The following is a 14,683-nucleotide window of genomic DNA, read 5'->3' as shown; positions in this document are numbered from 1 at the left end:
ACTTTGAGTTCATTTCATTAAGCATTTATTAAGTATTGACTAGGTATAAGGTGCTTAGGATACACAAATTCAAATAAAACTGTTCTTGTACTCAAGGAATTCGTGTGCTTCTTGGGGAAGTGAACAAGTGCACCAAGAATACAAAATAAACACAAAGTAATTTGGTATGGGAAGTTGCCAATACTGACAATCAGAGTTACAGGAGTTAGTGCTTACCTTTACTTTCAGATAAATTTGATCATTATTAAGAATGTGGTTGAGTTGGTATGTAGAATGTATTTTTAGAAAGCCATTTACCATTTTTTAACTTGCTCATTGGCTAATTGATGTTGCTTATTTTTCCAGCATGGTGTTTGGGAGACTCTCTTGGCTGCACTTGAAGTCCTTATTAGAGCTAATCACCACCTACAGATGTTTAATATCAAGCAGTTATTGAAAGCTCGAGTAGTTCATCACTTTCTACTAACTTGTCAGGTTTTACAGGTACTTTTACAAAATTTGAATTCTCATACTACTTTTTAAAATATATTTTTTATTTTCCTCTTTCCTGCTTAGGATTATAAATTTTGTAGAGATTAAATTTGTTCTGCCTGTTTCTTAAAGGCAGAACTAGAAGATTTACATACATTTAAGCTCAGGGTAAAGAAAAACTTCCTAAGAATTAAGCAATCTTAAAGGAGAAGGGGGAAAACAAAGTGGCTCAGTGGACAGTGCCGGGCCTAGTGTCAGGCAGACTCATTTTCCTGAGTTCAGATCTGGCTTCAGACCTTCACTGGCTGTGTAACCCTGGCAGGTCACTTAACCCTGTTTGCCTCAGTTTCCTCATCTATAAAATGAGCTGGAGAAGCAAATGGCTAACCTCTCCAGTATCCCTGCCAAGAAAACCCCAAATGGTCACGAGAAGTCTGACTTGAACGATACAATTGAACAACAACAACAAAAGAAGAACGAATTGCCTCAGGCGGTAGTTGGTTCCATATCAGATTATTGATAATAGCTAAAATTTGCATATTGTTTTAAGGTTTGCAAAGTGCTTTACATATGTTATCTCATTTGATTCCTTTAAATATTAGTTGTTATTGCTTCCATCCTCTTGTAGTTTTAGAAACTTGAATACTACATTTCTCCTAATCTCCAAGAGAGGTGATTCCATTCTCCCTGAGCTATGAGGAAGGGCTAGGGCGCTTGCTGCTCTCTTCTCCTCTACTTCTAGATCACTCTTCTGCTGAAACCTCTAAATGGTCTTTTCTCCACACAAGTTCATGCAGTCTTGTTATACCATCATTTCCTTGTAGTCAGTCATTTCAGGAATTGCTTTCCAGTGCCCTAGAATTTCTCACAACCCTCTCCTTGCCCTTCCCCTTTGACCTTTTTCCTATTTCTGCCTTGTTGATCATCATTCCTAGTTAACCTTTATCACTTCCCCCCACCCCAGTCTTGCCCCTAGATTGCTGAGAATAAATGATGACCATTCTGTATAGCAGTTCCTCAGTTTGCTTTCTCTTTTGTTTCAAGGATGAAATTAGCCTTAAAACAAGCCAGGAAATTATTAACTGCTTTGGTTTTGGCAGAGAGAGTTTTAGCAGATCCCTATATAATTATATTATGCCTCTGTTTCTGGTTTGCGTCATAGAATTGTGGGTTGGAAAAGACCTCAGAAATCATGTAGTGCATCTGGCTTATTTTGCAGATGAGAAAACTGGCCCTAATAAGGTTAACTGATTTGCCTAAGGTTACACATCTAGGTAATAGGATTGAACCCAGCTATCCTTACTACCAATCCATTTCTTGGTCTTTTATGCCATTCCTACATTGTCATTACTCTTTAATGAATTCTAAGTTTCCTACTGTATGCAATGCAATAGACAGCAAAATATTTAATAACATTCAACAATAATAATCTTTACTAATACTGATCATTAAATGTACTTCAGTTCTAAATGTGTACTTTATTAGTAGCCAGTTAAATCTTATTTGCAAAAGTTCCTTGATTTTTGTCAGCTTGAAGACCTCTTTCCATGTAAGAATCCTGTTACTGGAGCTCACATGGCCTATAAGTATGAGGACAGATTTTGAACCCTGTTCTTCCTGACTGCAAGCATCCATCTCCTCCACCATTCTCCCTCTTAGTTAAATGTTCTCCTTTTAAAGAAATGTATTGTGAAGTGAAGAATGTTGTTATTTGATGGTTCTTTTTAAAATAATGTTGTTCTTTTCAGGAACACAAAGAGGGGCACCTGACATCCATGCCTCGGGAGGTTTGTAGCTCCTTTGTGAAAATAATTGAAGAAGTTCTTGGTTCACCCCCAGATCTGGAATTATTGACTCTTATTTTCAACTTCCTCTTAGCAGTTCACCCTCCTACTAATACTTATGTTTGTCATAATCCCACCAACTTCTACTTTTCCTTGCATATAGGTAGGTATGTTCATGTATTAGATTATATTTAATTGTCTTATTTTTTTCTTTCAGCTTTATTCAAAGTTTTTAAAAAGGGGGAATGGGAGGGGAAAAAAGAAATTTACATAACGTATTTAAAAGAAATAGCAAGTTGTACATAATAGTTTCATGTGCAATCTTTTTTTACTATGTTATTGAAATGCTGGTTTTATCCTATAAATTTAAAATAAAATAATTTTTTTAAAAAGGTAGCATTAAGCGTCCATTAAGAAGTTTTGTGAAAGGCAACATCTGAGCAAGATATACTCCAGTTCAACAATTGTCAGTGATACCTCACAATTCAGGGCCTTCCACAGTTTGGCAACAGTCTTTCCAATGTTATTTTACCAGTCCCTCCCCTTGTGTGCACACATCTTTTGAAGTTAGTTAGATTTGTCCTGACAAATCGTATTTAACCTGCGTGTTATAATGAGACTTGGAAGTAGAATTTTAAAAACTTTACAAAAGAACAAGCATATTAAGCTGCCGTTGCATGCAAAGCGCTGTGCCAGACTCTAGGGAAGATAGGAAATAATGCATGATTCCTCCTCTAGGGCTCATTCTAGTAAAGGGAATAGTTACATCTGTAGAGATGGGTGGAGTATACAATAATGTACAGTAAGTGCATTAGAGAAGTACAAAACAAAGTACTGTGTGAACTCTGATCAGAAAAGTTGTTGGTGAGCACAGGATCATGGAATATTTCCTATAGAAGGTGGCATTTAAGTGGAGCTTTTCAGGAGTATCTTAAATTCATTTCAGAAAGGAAGAAAGGACATTCCAAAAGGTCATTCCATAGGGACCAAAGGAAGCTTAGGCATAGATTTAGAAGAGTTCAGAGTGAGGTAGTAGAATATTTTAGCTTAGAGCATAGAATGTGTGAAAGGGATTGATATGAGAAAAAGCTAGCTGTCAAATTGTTGAGACCTTTGAATGCCAAACCAAAGAGCTTAAACTTCTCTTGAAGAGAACAGAATTATTCATCAAATACATGGGGGGGCGGGGCGGGCGGGCAGGCACCAAGGAGTGACACGAATAGATCTATGTTTAAATTAAAAGACTTTTTTTGGCAGTTATGAAGGATGGGTTAGAAGTAGAAGAGAATGAGTATGCGAAATTCTCTGAGGCAATTTGAAGAGTACAGACTATACTAGAATGGTGGCAGTAGGAATTGATGTTAGAAATTCTGTGAAGGCAGAATTTTATATACTTGGTAACTGCTTAGATATGAAGGATAAAGAAGTAGAAATAATCAGTTACCACTAGCATTGCAAACATGAGAGACTTATTTGATTTTTCCACTAAAAGTAACCTTAAAAAAAGAGAAGCATATTTAGCAGGAAAGGTGATGAGCTTAGTTTAACCCTCTTAAATTTGAAGTATTAATGAGACCTTCTGATAAAGATGACCTATGGACAGAAAAGTAAGTCTGGAACTCTAAAGAAAGATCAGGACTACAGATAGTCATTTAGGAGTCATCTGCATGGATTTGGTAATTGAAGTTATGGAAGTAAATGAGACACGGAAGGTGCTATAGCAATGTTTGATGAAGTTATGGTTTTAATGGTAGAAGCGATGGGAGAGGTGTGGAGTGTAATGATTAAACAGTGAATGTGTAGTGAGAAAATAATGACACTGAGGGTGGACTCCTTTTTCAAAGAGTTTAATAGTGAAGGAAGGAGAGAGTGCTTTGGTTTGAGAAGGTAGCAGGGTTGAGAGAAGATTTTTTTCATATGTGTTGGTTTTTAGGATATTAAAGAACTACTCAGGTTCTTAGAGGAGAAAGATCTCATTAGAGACAGGTGGAGATATAATAGGAAATGATGAATGGTTAAAGGTCTGCAGGAAACAGATCAAGCACAGTTAGTATGGTCTGCTCTGGCAAGGAGTAGGGTAAATATTCTCCTCTTAGGGAAAGGAGAATGTATAAGACATTTTGAGGTAGAAAGAAGAGTATGTAACAGAAATATTTGATAAGTAACCATGAAAGTTGAGTTAAGATTGCATAATGGTTGCTGTCATTGGGGTTTCCTCCATTCTAGAAAGTATGGTAGAGAAGGTGACCCAGGTCATCAGGTATTGTGGAAAGTGTAGAATGCTTGTGATTTTCTTTCCATATTTCTTGAATCTATCCACTCATAAAAACACCACTGTAGTTCATTATCTCTTACCTGTTCCCTACTTAGTCTCCCCACTTCCATTTTGTTCTCTTCTTCCAGTCTGTGCTTAGCACTGCTCAAAATAATCTTCCTAAAGTACAACTATGACTGTATCACTCCCCTAGTCGACAGACTTCAGTGGATCCCTGTTGGACCAGGGATAATTTATTTTGGAAGTTAGCAGATGATCCTATTGAGGATATGGAGAGGATTGCGTTAATTGAAAGTTTCCAAAGAGATGTTAAACTATGATACTAAAACAGTGGTCTCAGTGGCATTAGGGAGCAAGGTAGGCTATTATTGCCTACTTTCCTATTAATTACTTCCTCTGTAATCTATAAAAAGGAATTTATTGAGCCCCTGCCACATACCTACCTCTGTGATAGATCTTTGTGCAGAATATGAGAGAAATAGAAAAAATAATAATCCTCTAAAGAACAAAGATCATATGGTTAGATCCATATAGAAATGGATCTGTAAATATCACTTTGGATGTTCCATCCATCAATGCAAATGACAGCCTATCCATGCCTGCCCATCCTGTGCAATACATGTCTTTATCCTCCCACAAATTAGGCATATAAGATGGATAAATGGCTTTATCTTGAAAAGAATGCTAATTTTTGGTTGAAACTATATAAACGCAATAGAAAAATTTTGTGTAAACAAAAAATAATCTGCTTACAAGTTCCCCCCCAAATTATGCTGATGTCTCTAAAATTTGTTGTAAATTTTTGGTTCTTTATTAAAATTGAATTTAAGACTCAGAGTTAAAAGATTTGTTTGGTTTAATGAATTTCCTTTTTTTATGATGTTAAGGAAAAAAATTTCTTAAAAGTTAAATTGTTCATCTTGTTTTATTCTAGATGGCAAGATATTTCAGGAAAAAGTACAATCAATCATGTACCTGAGGCATTCCAGCAGTGGAGGAAAGAGTATTACTAGTCCTGGATTCACAGTTATAAGTCCATCTAGTTTTACTGCTTCACTGTCTGAAGGTAATTGGCTACAACACTGCTCTCCCTCCCTTCCACCTAAAATCCCCTCGTTTTTAAAAACCTCTTTGAGATGTATAAAAATATATAATTTAGTAATCTAATTTGAATAATTCATACTAATTGAAGATGAAGCGAGGAAATTAAGAATATTTTTATGGAAATATAATTTTATGATTTTGTATTCTCTATGAAAAAGTAACTCAAAAATAGCCTACCAAATTTCTGTTGAACCTGAATCCTCAGGAGAACTGATGAAATGAGTAAACAAAGAAATATTCCAAACAGAGGGAAATTCAAATAGTCTGGAGTTTTTGCCTTCACTCTAGTCTCAGCCATGCTCATTCATCTTAATTCTGTCCAGGTCCATTTCTGTTTCTTCTCCTGCCACCATTCATTGCCAGCTTTCTTCTTCTGCCTTTGACTTAGCTTTATATTCACTGCCTTTTCTGTCTCTGGCTGTATTCTATTCCATACCAGTTCTTTCATTTCCTATATAGCTTGACCTTGTCTCTATCCCTAAACCATAAAATAGTGTAGATATACACTCATCATTACTCCAATATTTATATGATTCCACCTTTATTTTATTTTATCACCAAAATTCCTGAACAGTTTTCTAGTAGTTTCTGTGACTTGTAAAAAAATAGTTTTAAAGCTATATTATATTAGTTTCACTAGTAATTTTTCAAGAGTGTGAATTTTTTAAAAATTGTAGAACATGAGAGTTCGAAGGGACCTCAATATTCACCTTGTCCAAGCTAAACACAAAAGAATCACACTAGAATATAGCCAACAAGTGGTCTTCTAACCTCTACTTAAAGATTTCCGAAGAAGACCAACTCTCAAGGCAGCCCATTCCACTTTTGAATGCCTCTAATTGTTTGAAAATCTTTTACTGACATCAAGGCTAAATTTACCTGTTTGCAACTTCCATCAAATACTTTTGTTTTTTTCCCTCTCAGACTAAACAGAACAATTCTCATCCCTCTTCCACATGACAGCACCTCTTTTTTTTTTTTTTTTGTTTAGGTTTGTTTGCTAAGTTCATAATAAAGAAGTTTTGGCTCCTTTTTGTTTGTTTGTTTGCGAGTTTATTTTTAATAAAAAAGTTGTGACAGATTATCTCCAGGGTTTCTTCTGAATGGAAGCAAACATTCTGACTACATCCTCTGAAAGTCACTTTGGATTAGTCAGGCAACAATGTGGAGGATAGGCTGGAGTGGGGAAAAGGATAGAAGTAGGAAAATGGATAGAAGTAGGAGAACCTATTAGAAAGCTAATACTCCAGATATATAATAATTAGAGCCAGTACTTGAGTAGTATGAAGGGAAATAGGAGAGAAGAGGATGGATATAAGAGATTCTGAGTCACTAAGGGAGGACCCTGTTCACTTGGTGATGCTGTTTGAAGGCAAAGGACATTAAAAACTTCAGGGCTCTTAAGGGCTCTTATTTTTTTTTGTGGGTAAGAATTATTATTTTTTTTATTTTTTTAGATTAATTTATTTTTATTCACTTCTACAAGATTTTAAGTTTTAAATTTTCTCCCCATCTCTCCCTTCCACCTGCCCAAAGAGATTGTGCATTCCAATTACTCCTTTTCCCAGTCTGCCCTCCCTTCTATCACACCTATCCCTTCTCTTATTCCCTTCCCCTATATTTTCTTGTAGAGTTCTCTAGCCCATAGCTGGTATGTCTTATTTGCCAGTTTCATGTAAATACAATTTTTAACATTCATTTTTAAAACTTTGAGTTCTAACTTCTCTTCCTTCCTCCCTCACCACCCATCCCCACTGAGAAGGCACGCAATTCAATATAGACTATACATGTGTAGTCATGCAAAACATTTCTATATCAGTTATGATACAAAAGACTAACTATATTTCTCTCTATCATATCCTGCCTTCCATTTATCCTATTCTCTCTTTTGACCCTGTCCCTCCTCAAAAGTATTTACTTCTAATTACCCCCTCTTCCCATTTACCCTCCCTTCTATCATCCCTACCCCTCCCACTAATTCTCTTACCCCCTACTTTCCTGTAATGTAAGATAGATTTTCATATCAAATTGAGTGTACATGTCATTCCCTCCTTAAGCCAGATCTGATGAGAGTAAGGTTCAGTCTTTCCCCACACCTTCTCCTCTATTGAAGAAACTTTTTCTTACATCTTTTGTGTTAGAGATAAATTACCCCCATTCTATTTCTGCCTTCTCCTCCCAATACATTCCTCTCACCCCTTAATTTTATTTTTTAAAATATCATCCTTTCCTATTCAACTCATCCAATGCCCATTGTCTCTATATATATATTATCCCTCCAACTGCCCTAATTCTAAGAAAAGTCTCAAGAGTTACAAATATGATCTTTCCATGTAGGAATGTAAACAGTTCAACTTTGGTAAGTCCTTTTTGATTTCTCTTTCCTGTTTACCTTTTCATACTTCTTTTGATTCTTTTGTTTGAAAGTCATATTTTCTATTCAACTCTGGTGTTTTCATCAAGAATGCTTGAAAGTCCTCTATTTCATTGAATGACTATTTTTTTTGCTATAGTATTATACTTAGTTTTGCTGGATAGATGATTCTTGGTTTTAATCCTAGCTCATATGACCTCTGGGATATCATATTCTAAGCTCTCCAGTCCCTTAATGTAGAAACTTGTAGATCTTGTGTTATCCTGATTGTGTTTCCACAATATTCAAATTGTTTCTTTCTGGCTGCTTAAAATATTTTCTCCTTGACCTGGGAGCTATGGAATTTGACTACAATATTTCTAGTAGTTTTCCTTTTGAGATCTCTTTCAGAACGCAGTTGGTGGATTCTTTCAATATCTGTTTTACCCTCTGGGTCCAGAATATCAGGGCAGTTTTCCTTGATAATTTCTTGAAAGATGATGTCTAGGCTCTTTTTTTGATCATGTCTTCCAGGTAGTCCAATAATTTTAAAATTGTTTCTCCTGGATCTATTTTACAGATCATTTTTTTTTCCAGGGAGATATTTCACATTGTCTGCTATTTTTTCATTCCTTTGGCTTTGTTTTATAATTTCTTGCTCCATTCTGATCTTTAAAGAATTATTTTCTTCAGTGAACTTTTGGACCTCCTTTTCCATCTCGCCAGTTCTACTTTTTAAGGCATTCTTCTTCTCATTGACTTTTTGAATCTCTTTTGCTATTTGGGTTAGTTTTGTGGGTCAGCTAGGTGGTACAGTGGATAGAGCACCAGTGCAGGAGTCAGGAAGACTCAAATCTCACCTCAGACACTTGACATTCACTAGCTGTGTGACTTGGGCAAGTCACTTAAACCCACTTGCCTCATCCTGGGTCATCTCCAGTCATCCTGATGAATATCTGGTCACTGGATTCAGATGGCTCTGGAGGAGAAGTGAGGCTGGTGACCTGCACAGCCCTCCTTCACTCGAAACAAAGTCAAGCGCAAGTCATGTCATCATTTCTCTCTGATGGCATGGTCTTCGGCAATGAAGGACAAACACAGTCTATTTTGTAAGGTGTTATTTTCTTCAGCATTTTTGGGCCCCTTTTAGGAAACAGTTGACTCATTTTTCATGATTTTCTTGTATCACTCATTTCTCTTCCCAGTTTTTGCTCTACTTCTCTCACTTAATTTTCAAAATCCTTTTTGAGCTCTTCCATGCCTTGAGATCAATTCACATTTTTCTTGGAATCTTTGGATGTAGGAGCTTTGACTATGTTGTCGTCTTCTGTTTGTATATTTTGTTCTTCCTTGTCACCAAAGTAAGATTCTGTAGTCTTGATTTTTGTTTTCCAGTTTTTGCTCATTTCCCCAGTCATTTACTTGACTTTTGAGGTCTTTGTCAAAGTAGTTCTCTGCTTCCAGTGGTGGTGGGGGTGTACTCTCAGCCACTTGATCCGTCCACAATCTGTGGGCCTAGAGCTCCAGAAACATTCCAGCTGCCTCTGCCCTTGCTGTGGCTGCAGGCTGCTGCGGGCTCTTCCACCCCCTCTATTGCTGTAGGGCTGGGGCCAGACCACTCTACTCTCTCGCACAGGTCTGACAGGTTTTTTTCATTGACCTTCCAATTTTTCCTCAGCATTTTGGGATTGTGAAGTATGGAAACCACCACAGGTGCCAGATTCAGGCCTTCCCCACCCCACCCCACCCAGGTCTGCTTATGTCCTGTCTGTTCCAGTGCTGCCCATGCTGGGCTGCACTCTGCTCCCAACGTGGTGCAATAGATGCTTCCAGTCTACCTTCCAGACTGTCTTGGGCTGGAATTTTACTTCACACCATCATTCTGTGGATTCTGCAGCTCCAGAATTTGTTTTGAATCATTTTTTACAGGTATTCGACCAGACTTGGGGGAGCACTCTAGCAAGTAAAGTCTCTGCTTTCACTCTGCCATCTTGACTCTGTACCCATGACAGTGCTTCTTGATATGCCTTGGACTCATAGTGTTTCATAATCCTGGTTACCTTCATCTGGACATTCCTCAAGTTAATAATGTTTTTCTTAAACTCCGGCACCCTGAACAGTAGTCTTGGTGAAGTATGAAAAGAGTGGAATAAAATGGACTATCACTTCCTTATTACTGGAAATTAATGTAGTCTAAGATTTCATTAGTTCTTTTGACTTTCATATCTCATTGCTGAGTCAGTCAATAAACATTTATTAAGTGCCCACTATGTGCCAGGCCTTGTGATAAACTCTGAGGAAACAAAAAGTGACAAAAGACAGTTCCTGCCTTCTAAGAGAGAGGCAGCTAGCAAATAAATAGGTACAAACAAGCTTATATGCAGGATAAATAGGAAATAATTAAGAGAAGCAAAACCCTATAATAAAGAGGGGTTTAGAGGTTGAGATTTTAGAAGTCACAGAGGCCAGTGATTGGAGATGAGGAGGAAAACCATTCCAGACATGGGAGATAGCTAGATAAAATTCCCAGAGCTGAGAGATGGGGTGTGTTATTTGTGGAACAACAAGGAGGCTGGAGGGAAGAGTATGTAAGTACGTAAGAGTTTGTAAGTATGTAAGGTATAAGAAGACTGGAAAGGTAGGAAGGAGTGAGGTTATTAAAAGCTTCAGTGCCCAGCACAGTATTTTATATTTGATCCTGGATGTTAATGGAGAGCCACTGGAGTTTATTGAGGGGAGTTAGGAGGGGATGAGGTGACTATACTGAATAAAGCTTTAGGAAAATCACTTTGGTGGCTAAATGAAAGATGGATTGGAGTGGGGAGAAACTTGTTGACTAATATTAACTAATGACATTATTATACTGACTCACATTAAATCTTTTTTCAGAACTGCTGTATTACTATACCTCTGTTTTCTTGTACTTGAGATGTTAATTGTTTTGTACCCAGTGTAAGATTTTACATTTTATGCCTGTTGAATTTCATCTTAGTAGGTTCAGCCCCATGTTTTAAGAGGTGTTGGAATCTCTCTAGATCCTAACTCTGTTACCTAGTGTCTTTCTTATAAGCATCGTTTTATAATGTTCTGTTGTTTTTAACCAAACTGTCACTTTTTTCATTTAAAAAATTTTTGATTTATTTATATTTAATGTTATGAGTCAAGTTTATGTTTTCTTCCATTAGTCTTTAATATTGCTTTTTTTCCCTCAAATGAGAATTTTTAAAATTCCTCTTCTTTTGCAAAGAAAATACTTAATCTCTTTTTATTTTTGCTTCATCTACTTTAAGACAGCTCTTCTAACAAGGTTTCTTTCCTGCTCCCAAATCCCTTCCCATTTGTCCCCCCCTTTTCTAGTTTTGGATCTTTGGTAAACTTATTAATTCCTTTTTCTTTTTTTCTTTTATCCAGTTATTAAATTCTTTTCCTCCTTTCTTTCCATTAGTTAAGTCAAGTAAAATTCTGGGTCTCTTTAGCATAGAAGGTAGCATCCCTACTAGCATCTCAGTAACCTTCGAGAACTCAACAACTTTGTTATAGTTCAGTAAATGTTTCAATAGTATTAACCCTGAGTAATACAGAAAAGGTTAACTTGTGTGCATGGTAAACCAGGAAAGGACAGCTTTAAGAAATGAAAAAGGACAGGATTTGAAGTCAAAAGATGTGTTGGAATACCCTATATGACAAATCACGGAACCACCAGGTGTCATTTTCCTTATTTGTAAAATGATATCTTGGATTACATGTATCCTACGATCCTAACCAGTTCTTAAATCCTATAACCTCATGGTAATAAAATAATGCTGGTAATAATATATAATATACTCATGTATGTATTATATTTAGAAAGAATTCCATCAAGTTTGTTTATAAAAGTTTTGGTGCTTAAAAATAGTAAGTAGCAGTTATCCAGAAAATTCCTTTATTTAGTTCATACTTAGGTGGATCATTTTATTCTGTGAAGGCATTTGGACAGATGAAGTGTTTTAGGTGTAATCTAAAATGTTATTTCCTATCTGATCTTGTCAGGAACCAGTTCTTCGAGTATTATTCCACAGCAGAATATAGTTCAAATACTACGCTCTAAAAGTGTACCAGCATCACCTGCTTCTTCACCACTAGTGCAACCACGTAAGCTGTCAGGAAGTTTGGGCTGGAGTGTTGACAGTTTACAAAATATTCCAGATGACATTTCTTCTACCCAACCAGAGAAAGTTACTTCCAGGGAGAATGTGGAAATATCGAAAAAAGTCCATGAGGAGATATTCATCAGTAGTTGTGAATCAGCAAAAACTATGTGTGAATCAGAAGAATCACCTTCTCCACAAATCTTTGTCAATGATGTTTCAAAACCAGAGTCAGAATACCCATCAGTTGTATTGGATAGCAAAGATCCAAATGCGGAACTGAAATTTGATAGTGAAAGTCCTGGAGATGAGTTCTCCTTACGCCGCCCTGATAACCTAAAGGGGCTTTCTTCATTTCAGAGAAGCCATAGTACTATTCCAAGTTTAGGGTTAGCTTTTCCTTCTCAGAATGGATCCTCAGCTGTTGCACGATGGCCAAGTCTTGCTGACAAGAATATTGTTCCTGAAGATTGGGAAAACTTTACCTTTATTCCAGGTTATGAACAAACTTATAAGCAAACTACAAGTACTGATAGGTATGCAAATACTGAATTTTTCTTTGAGAATGTTAACATTTCTTGCAATTAAATATATCTATTCTTTTACTCCTTATAATTATGATGCATTTTAGTGACAAAAAAAGATTCTTTTTAGTGACATATAGTATTTAATTCTATTTAATCACATGATTATTAGAGAGAAAATTCTTTAATCAGAGAAAACTTTTAAAGATAGTTATGCACCTTAAATAACAGTGATGCTATTGAGAAACTTGTGAAAAAGAAAGAAGTCAGGAAATTTGTTAAATGTTAGAGACTATTCAATATTATAGTAATACTAATGCTGAATTCTGTGGTAAATATCTTTCGTACTGTGGAGATAATATTTTTTCCTTCTCATTTTTAGTTCAACTGAAGACTGTCTGGTCCTTATCTGCTGTGGATTATATGACCTCTTGCGTGGAGTTCTTCTGATCCTGCCTGATATCATGCTTGACCATGTGATGGACAAACTTATTCAAGCAGATACACTTATAGTTCTTCTCAACCACCCATCACCTCCTATACAACAAGGAGTTATTAAAGTAGGAACAAATGTTACGTGTGACTTTTAATTTAGAATATATGTGTAAACGAAATTGAATCTCAGATATGATTATAGCTCTAAGATTAACTCAGTAGCAATAATGAACCAACCAAAAATCATACTTTTCTGTTTTCCATTTTCTTTCAATTGTAAGCTCCACTTAGTTCTCAGTATTCTACGTCAGTGCAATATTTTGACAACAGGTTCACACATCTGGTTACTTTCAAATCATTCGCAATGTTTTGGGAAAAAGTAGAATTTTGCAGATGGGATACTAAATTAATTCTGTCATTTGAGTGTTTCTAAGGTACATAGTAAAATTAATATATTCATTTACCTTTCACAGAATCAGATTTTATATTTAGGAAGAACTTGAGGGACTATCTAGTCTACTTTATATCCAGAAAGGATCCTCACTATAAAATGCCTGTTGAGTCATCATCCATTCTTTGAAATAGTGTTTAAAAACAAAAAACAAACAGAACTTTCATATTTCTCATCTTTTTGGAATAGGATTTGGTGACTCACTTCCAAAAAGTTAATTATATAATTTAAGACAATTGTCTGGTTGTTTTCTTCTTAGATAAAGAATGGATGTTCTGTTTATAGCTTTGCCTGACATCATCTAGAGGCAAAAAGCTATTTTCCTAGGCATAGAAAAAGTGCTGATTTTTCTGAGTCCTGTGTAAGTCTTTCATTAGAAGTAAATATTAATGGTAGCTCAGTTTAATGGCAGTCTTTTAAGTGCTTCTCAAATACATAATAAAATAAACATAAAGATTTACCTTTTGCAGGTTCACAAATTTTATAAAGTTGGAAAGAACCTCAGGAACCCTTTAGTCCCCACCCCATATCCAAAAAGAATCCCACTGTAAATGAAACACAGTGTTTAAAAATTTTTCTATTTCTCAGCTTTTAGAATAGGGTTTAGTGACTCACTTCTAAAAATTTTAACAGTTTAAAGCGATTATCTGATTGTTTTCTTCTGAGATAAAAAATAGAGATTCTATTCAAGATTATATGAATACTTTGTTACTAACTCTGCATTCTAAAAATCATGGTAAATAGCTTTCTTACTATAGTGATAATACTTTCTCTTTAAGTTAATTTTCCTACTCTAATGAAATTAATCAGAATGAACTGTAAATATATATATTTTAATAAGCATAATTGACTAAGTTGTCATAATCATTTTTTGCTTAGCTTCTGGCTGCATATTTTAGTAGAGCATCTAAGGAACAAAAAGATAAATTCTTGAAGAACCGTGGCTTTGCCTTGCTAGCCAATCAGTTATATCTTCATCAGGGAACTCAGAAACTTTTGGAATCCTTCATGGAAATGTTCTTTGGCCATCCTATTATCCTTGATGAGGAGTAAGTGTGCTTTTTTTCCTTGATAATCTCTTGTCTTTAGATTTAACCTTAGAGAATTTGGGAAATAAGTTAAAAGGCAATCTTCAGATAAGTTAACTAATTTTTGTGCA

At 35.8% G+C, this 14,683-nt stretch overlaps 1 protein-coding gene across 5 annotated transcripts in view; it reads left to right on the top strand.

Annotated features, from left to right (window-relative positions):
• The window catches only part of LYST (lysosomal trafficking regulator), a 261,878-nt gene that overhangs the window by 146,138 nt on the left and 101,057 nt on the right, over nt 1-14,683 (top strand). For all 5 annotated transcript variants that reach the window (XM_072647543.1, XM_072647542.1, XM_072647544.1 and 2 more), the window contains exons 20-25: nt 346-483; nt 2,220-2,418; nt 5,465-5,596; nt 12,017-12,650; nt 13,021-13,198; nt 14,404-14,573. In XM_072647543.1, coding sequence (XP_072503644.1) covers nt 346-483; nt 2,220-2,418; nt 5,465-5,596; nt 12,017-12,650; nt 13,021-13,198; nt 14,404-14,573 — 1,451 coding nt within the window. The remainder of the gene's footprint in view (nt 1-345; nt 484-2,219; nt 2,419-5,464; nt 5,597-12,016; nt 12,651-13,020; nt 13,199-14,403; nt 14,574-14,683) is intronic.

Source organism: Notamacropus eugenii, chromosome 2, assembly GCF_028372415.1.
Source record: "Notamacropus eugenii isolate mMacEug1 chromosome 2, mMacEug1.pri_v2, whole genome shotgun sequence".
Lineage (NCBI taxonomy): Eukaryota > Metazoa > Chordata > Mammalia > Diprotodontia > Macropodidae > Notamacropus > Notamacropus eugenii.
This window is presented reverse-complemented; position numbering and strand designations above follow the sequence as displayed.